Here is a 7,433-nt window from a genome sequence, read left to right as displayed (position 1 = left end):
CGGGCTGGGGATTCGAACCCGCCACCTTAGGTGTATGTGGCTGGCGCCTTAGCTGCTTGAGCCACAGGCGCCGAGCCTAAACTTTTAATTAAAATATAATATACATTAGAAGACTACATCCAAAGTCTTGACATTTTGCATCTCTTATTAATCCTCATAACAACACTGTGAAGTAGGTTCTTTGAATATGGAAACATTTAAGAGTATTTTAAAATTATAGTAAAACAGTAAAACATGCATAAACACAGCTCCATGAGGCCAAGTACACTCAGGTGGTTGTGTGACCCACTTCTCCAACACTGAAAATCTACAGTCATTCATAGATGTTCCCTAGTGTCTCAAACCTCCCTCCCCCCAGCAGCCACCACTCTACTTTCCGTTTCTATGAAATTCTTACTAGAAAACCTCATGTAAGTGGAAGCACACAGTATTTGCCTTTTTGTGATTGGCTAATTTAACAGGATAGTGTCCCAAAAGTTCATCCATGTTGTAGCATCTCCCAGAATCTTTTTGCTTTTTCAAGGCTGAATAATATTCCATTGTTGTGTATAACCCCCATGAGAGTGTTCTTCCTGTCTCTCCGGCTGGGCACTGCTATCCAGCAAATGCCTTCCTCTTTCCTCTGTTCACCAACCTTCCCATCTATCAGAAATTTTCACTCTCTGCCAGGCTGTGATTGCCACATTTACCTGGTTGAGAAACCAGAGGCTGTAGCAACCCTGGAAGGAGGAGTAGCCGTCTCTGAATGGCCCAAGGCTGTAGGAAGCTGGCCAAGCCTACCCGCTATAAAAGGGAGCTGAGACTCAGCCCTGCATATCTTTTGTCAACTGTCTTTCAGAAGACCTGGTAAGTGGGACTGGCCGGGTCTGCCCCACTTTGGGCTTCCTTTGGGGAGCACTGGGGAAGGGAAGCAGCCTTCTCTGGAGAGGAGACAGATAGCTCAGGGAGGCACAGAGCAAAACCCCCAGCTCCTGGGGAAAGTGGGAGACAGGGATTAGTGAGGAGAGAGGTTCTTCAGCACTTCCTAGAGAGTGAGGGCACATTCATTTCCTAAGCCGGGCCCTTTTCGGGGAGAGACTGAGAGTGCAGGAGAGTTGGCAGGCACTGTGTGTGTGAGGGTGCAGGAGAGTTGGCAGGCACTGTGTGTGTGAGGGTGCAGGAGAGTTGGCAGGCACTGTGTGTGTGAGGGTGCAGGAGAGTTGGCAGGCACTCTGTGTGTGTGTGTATTCCACTGTTCCCACTCCTGTTTCTCTATTATCCTCCTGCCCTTTCCATCAAAGCCATAACTGTCTACTGGGTTGGGCTGTTTGAACGGCACAGGCCTGGACAAAGCCATCACTGGGGCAGTAGTCCTCTGAGAGTGCCCTTACTCTGCCCTGGGCAGATGTGGCAGCCCTGTCACAGGATTCCCATGTGCCTCCTTCTTTCAGGTGGGGCAATACCTTGAGCATCATGCCGACCGATCTGGAGTGTGCCTTAAACTCAGTCATTGACGTATACCACAAATACTCCTTGCGGAAGGGGAATTATCATGCGATCTACAGGGATGACCTAAAGAGTTTGCTGGAAACCGAGTGTCCTCAGTACATGAAGGTGAGGGGTGCTGGGTGTGGTCGGGCTCTTGTCATCAAAGGCCCTCCCATCTGCCCACCGCAGGTGGCCCTGCGTTGGCTCTGTCTCAGATCTTTACCCTCTGGCTTTTTTCTTCTCAACTTTGACAGAAAAAGGATGCAAACACCTTATTCAAAGAGTTGGATATCAACAGCGATGGTGCAATCAACTTCCAGGAGTTCCTGGTACTGATGATAAAGGTGGGCGTGGCAGCCCATGAAGACAGCCACAGAGAGTAGCAGAGCAGGTGGGCGGGGCCGGCCAGGGACTTGTGTCTGCAGAATAATAAAGTGACTGATACCTCAGGTCTCTCTTGGGCTCTTGCCTTTCTCTTGTGGTATTAGGTTCCTGGGGAAGAACGGAGGGTCAAAAAAACAGAAAGAAGAAAAAGAAACCTCCAGTGTCCCCACCTGCATCTCTCATCAGCCTTCCCTTCACCACCCTTGGTGTGGGCTCCACCACGCACTCTCCCCAGACTGTCTCTTCCAGCCAGTCCTGAGTCATTGGTTCTAGACCTTAAGGTTTCTGAAAAGCCCATGATGCTATAGCCAGTGATTTTACTAGTAGTTCCTAAACAGATGATTTGGGAACAAGGTGATATAAAGAAAACAGATATTGTTCTCTAAGCTAAATTTTAGTTTTCAGCTAAACGTCTTAGATGTGGCTTTTGAGAAATTAGGGTGATAACTACACAGGCACATATGTGTGTGTGTGTGTGTGTGTGTGAGAGAGAGAGAGAGAGAGAGAGAAAGCAAGAGAGAGAAGGAGGGGTAGGCTGGCTCTGTGTATTGTGACTAGATGGATAATGCCCACTTAGAGTTCTACATTGAGTAATGCTAGGGTAGCCTCCTGGCTCCACCCCAACACTTTGCTCATAGGGATTTTGAAAGCTTTTCCTCTCTCCCACTCCCAATCTCCAAACTTGAAGAGATAACAAAGGAATGGACAGACAGGGCACAACATTCATAAACCTCAAGTCAAAGAATAGGTTACTCCAACGCTGCCCTGTGGGACTTTGTGCTCTTATATTCAGTGAATTATCTAGAACAAGGTCCCAGTCATTACATCCATGCATTTTTCAAGGGCCTGGTACAATGGGAAGGCCAGGGGATGAATGGGCACCTTTGATCAGAGCTTAACCCCCAAACTGGGTTTCCGTGCTGTGGCTTGGGGGATTTTCTGTTGTTCCCATTGGGTGCTGGGGCAATGGTGTTAGTGATGGGGAATAGGACAGGGGGCTGTCACCAGAATCACTAAACTGGGGTCCTTAAGTTGTCTGTGTCTGGAATCTCATAATGTCCAAGGACCACAAAAAGCCTACTTTTTTTACCCATGTTAATGTGGGGAATTTCTGTTGTTGTTTTGAGTGGGTGGGTGGACTGTTTGTGGATATATGGTCACCAAGGGCTAGGTCAGTTCCAACCCTGCAGCCTGCACCCCTCCATAGCTCCCTGCTCTGTAAAGCTGGGGTGCACTGTGCCCTGGGAGACAAAGGCTGCTCAGGATCCCCTGTAATGCAAAAGGCCCAGAGCCACTGCACACATAGAGCAGGGACCCTTTAACCCTTTCTGGGATAATTATTTTGTCTGAGACCCCGGAAGCACAGGCCCAAGACAGGAATCCAACTCTGGGGTGAAGAGGTGTTCTTTATACTCAACAGGAGAAGAGGAAGTGCGCAATGTTCTAGGATTTTAGGAGCAAATCCCTCTCCCACTGTTAACAAAATGACACTTAGATTAGCTGGCTTTCAACCCGGAGAATTACACACTTTAGACCACTGGGCTTTTTGTCTGTGGTAAATTTTAATCATATTAAAATGCAAATGAACAAGAAAAATTAGCAGTTCAAACCCTCATTCACCAACACTAGCCAGTTTTATTATCTGCTAACAATATATGGGTCATTACGAAAGTTTTGAGAAACACAAAAAACAAGAAACATAAAATCTGCATGGTCAGAAACAAATGAGACCCTCCCAGCGACACCGACAAGCTGAGCAAGTTGAAATCTGCACAGGTGAATCACAGGGCACTGTCAACTGTGTATCTTGGACATGAAACAATGGCGCATAACACAATCTGTCCCAAAATTTTTGTAGTGACCCATGTACTGGTGAAAATGGCTGGCAGTCAGCTGAAAGTTAAGATTGGGACCTAAAATGGGATAAGGGGGGATCTTGTCATCAGAATATGGAGATGGGCTTCTGCTGGACAAGTGGGAAGGCCCAGGGACTGAGCTGTGCCCCTCTCGGTTCTGCTGCAGGGTGTCTCCATCATCCCTGCAGCCTCTGCCGCAGTCAGGAGCCCGGAACACCCAGGTGTCTCCATCATCCCTGCAGCCTCTGCCACAGTCAGGAGCCTGGAACACCCTCTCTGTGGGAGCAGCAGTGGGGCCGTGCAGTTCTGGGAGGCACCACAGTGATCTTGCTATGATTTCCTCAGGCACATAGTCCAAAGGTGAGCCCCTGGCCCACATATGGTGGCTGAGGCAAAGAAAGATGAGAAAAGTGTCAGGGTTCACCAAGCCACATCACAGGCCTCACTTAACATTTAAGGGATGTAATGGTAGAAAAGGTAATAAAGGAACATGAAACAGGAGAGCGCCCCAGCTCTGCCTCTTAGTTACCCACTGGCAGTGGTGGTGAAGGTGGTGTGTGGGTGTCAGAGTAGGGTGAGGGCAACACACCAAGTGCCGTTGATTCCCCTTGAAAATACACTGTTGAATTTTCTACTAACAGATTCTTTGGGGGAGAATCACTATTACTGATTCTGTTTGCCCGTCGTCGTTGAAAGTCCAAGGAGTCTGCTTTTTCTGGGTCCACCCAGAGGGGCCCTGGGGAAGGCGAGTGCACCCTGTGGAGTTCCCAGGTTGACAGGCCACTGGTTGTGAAGAACTGGATCAGTGCTGAGCCATCAGCATCTGATCATGGCTGGAGAGGGGAGGTGGCCTGGCTGGCACTGGCAAGTCTGGAGAAAAGGAGCAGGTGAGGGGGGCAGTCCTTGGAAGGTTCTGGGAGTAGGCAGGCATGGAGATCGATTTACATATAAAACTGTACCCCACAGAGCAAGGTGATCTGGTTTCTTGTTTCCTCAGCTACAAAAGAAGAACAATACAGTGGGAAGTTAAGAAATGAATAGTTCAGCAGGAAATCCCATGCAACATCTGAGCCTACAAAGGAGAGCTTGGCTCACCAATGGGGCCTGTAAGGATGACTGTGTGAAATCTGCTTCTTCCAGCTTCTCCACCCAAGGCTCCTGACCTCTGCTGTGCTCCTGGTAGTTATGACAAAGGCCCTAAAGGGCATGAAGAGGGTCTGGAGTCAGGCAAATGGCCTCCTGCAGTGGAGCAAAAGAGCTCCTTATAGTCCAAAGACCCCCAGAGAGGCATCCTGCCTGGGACCCAGGACCATTTGGGTCCCAGCCCATCTCTGGCCTCCTTGCTGGGGGAATTCAGTCTGAATTCACACAGGCTGAAGTGGGGAGGGAAAGCTGCCAACACTTACTGGGCTCTGGCTGTACCTCAGTGTGAAAGAAAATAAATCATGTCAAACCAGAAAAAGATAAAATGGAGATTGCTCGTATTTTTGATTTCATGCTATAGTCTGTCTGGATAAAAAGCAAGTTCTTGCTTTTTGTCCTCATCTGGCATTTTTGAGAAAAAGTGGTTGGTAAAGTATCTTTGCATAACAATTTACAACAGGTAAAGAAGCAGACAGCTTGTAGCTGTAGGATGAGGCACTGTAGTGTGATAGCTTGGTCAATGCATTAAACCCAGACTGTTTCAGTTTGTCTCACCCTGTTAAAAGTCAAAAGTTAATTGGCTTGGTGCCTGTAGCACAGTGGTTACGGTGCCAGCCACAGGCACTGAGGCTGGTGGGTTCAAACCTGGCCTGGGCCTGCTAAACAACAATGACAACTATAATAGAAAAACAGCCGGGCACTGTGGCATGTGCCCAGAGTCCCAGCTACTTGGGAGGCTGAGGCAAGAGAATCTCTTGAGCCCACAAGTTTGAGGTTGCTGTGAGCTGTGACAGCATGGCACTCTACTGAGGGTGACATAGTGAGACTCTGTCTCAAAAAAAAAAAAAAGTTAAAAGATTAAAAGTAAGGGGACTGGGCACGGCGGTGGCTCATGCCTATAATTCCAGCACTCTGGGAAGCCAAGGTAGGTGTATTACCTGAGCTCAGGAGTTTGAGACCAGCCTGAGCCACAGTGAGACCCTGTCTCTAAAAAATATCTGGGGATCGTGGTGAGCACCTGCAGTCCCAGCTACTCTGGAGGCTGAGGCAGAAGGATCACTAGAGCCCAAGAGTTAGAGGTTGCTGTGAACTATGATGCCATGGCAGTTGGCTGAGGGCAACAAAGTGAGAGAGACTCTGTCTCCAAAAAAAAAAAAAGTCTTAAGGATATTATGTAGACATTCTTTTCCTAACTGTTTATATATATTCTCAAATATTCTTCAAATCAGTTTTTTAAACAAATTTCCTTCCTGATTGTTTCATTAATAAATTAAAACCAAGTTGCTTTCTAAGGGCATGAGGGTCAGTGTGGTCTCTGTGTGATTCTGCCAGGTGTACTGCAGCCAGGCCCAGAAAGTGCAGAAGGTGGAGGTGCAGCCCATCAACTTCTGTTTACACACTTACAGAATAGACCCCGGGTTCAGGGGTGGCTCTGTGAGCAAGTGGGTATGCGGATAGAGGGCGTGTCACTGGTTTTGATGAGTATATGAACTTTGTATTAGATGATGCTGAAGAGATTCATTCTAAAACAAAGTCAAGAAAACAATTGGTGGGACCATGCTAAAAGGAGGCAATATTGCAAAGAGTCTCTGGCTAGAAATGATCACTGAAGGGAGAAATTGTTGAGAAGGCAATAGAGGATTTTTTGGCATACTTTGTCAGGAGACACTAAAACATTTGTTCATATGGTTATGATTACCCGTATGTTATTTCAAAATGATAATAAATGCTGTGGGATTGTTTTTATTAAAGAATGAATTAAAATAATCCTGCCATGGGCTCAGTATGTTTGTTGATTGTGCTGTTTGGCTTTAGACATTGTGTGATTGATGTAATTTATTTCCCATACCAACCCTATGACAGAGGTGATTACTATTTCCATTTTGCATTTGAGGAGTCTCAGAGAGATTAAGCAGCTTGACAAGGTTTATTGACCCTGGAAGTGGCAGACTAGGATCAGTGAAGTGCTGAGTTAGATGGAAGTCTCTTCCAGCTGGCTTTCCGCCCTGGGCATGGACCCGCCAGCCCTTATTCTTCCTGTCTGTCCCGCCTCTCCCCCCCACCTCCCACCCCCAGCGCAGGTAGATTTCCCCTCAACCCCTGCCCTCCACCCCATCTCACCAGGATGCCCCAGGGCCTTCAGTGCTGGTGCTGTTTTCCCATTGTGACAAACCTTCAGGAAAGAGTAATTCTCCACATGCTGAGTGAGAGGAACATTCCCTTAAGCCTTCCTTCTCGTCTCTGGTTGTTCTTATGTGATCTGAAGCGTGCTGAATCTGCCAGCTGTGTATTCTGGAACTTTCCAGGACTGAAAAGTCTACCTGTGGCCCATTGCCAATCTGAGAGTGTCCAAACAATTAGCAGTGGTACAGATGGAGAGTGACAGCCTCAGTGTGGGTTCCCTAGAACACAGACATAAAAACAGACAGATTTTGCACGGGAAAATGTGTTCACCATGCGACTCCACCTGCCACCTCACTCCAGGCTGAATCAGACCTGGGCTCTGTACAGCTGGGCTGGAGACTCTCGAGTGACTGCTTCCTGACCGAAGTCTGTGCTTTCCTGGCTTGTGTGTCTTTCATA

General features: G+C 47.8%; 1 protein-coding gene across 1 annotated transcript; it reads left to right on the top strand.

Annotated features, from left to right (window-relative positions):
* The first annotated feature begins 831 nt into the window (after positions 1-831).
* S100A8 (S100 calcium binding protein A8) lies at positions 832-1,916 on the top strand. Its single transcript, XM_003802282.3, has 3 exons — positions 832-846; positions 1,431-1,593; positions 1,722-1,916. Exons 2-3 carry the CDS (start codon positions 1,453-1,455, stop codon positions 1,848-1,850), a joined length of 270 nt encoding a protein of 89 aa, XP_003802330.2. The 5' UTR covers positions 832-846; positions 1,431-1,452; the 3' UTR covers positions 1,851-1,916.
* Positions 1,917-7,433: the final 5,517 nt, after the last annotated feature.

The sequence above is a fragment of the Otolemur garnettii genome, unplaced genomic scaffold (genome assembly GCF_000181295.1).
Source record: "Otolemur garnettii isolate 467f Iridium unplaced genomic scaffold, OtoGar3 scaffold00244, whole genome shotgun sequence".
NCBI classification, from domain to species: Eukaryota; Metazoa; Chordata; class Mammalia; order Primates; family Galagidae; genus Otolemur; species Otolemur garnettii.
The sequence above is the reverse complement of the archived record's forward strand: the minus strand, read 5'-3'. Positions and strand labels throughout refer to the sequence as shown.

Bases quoted from the DNA above. Each gene is read 5' to 3' on its own strand.
- S100A8 (XM_003802282.3), top strand. From the start codon at position 1,453: ATGCCGACCGATCTGGAGTGTGCCTTAAACTCAGTCATTGACGTATAC. The intron at 1,594-1,721 runs GTGAGGGGTGCT...CAACTTTGACAG, and splicing joins AGTGTCCTCAGTACATGAAG to AAAAAGGATGCAAACACCTT.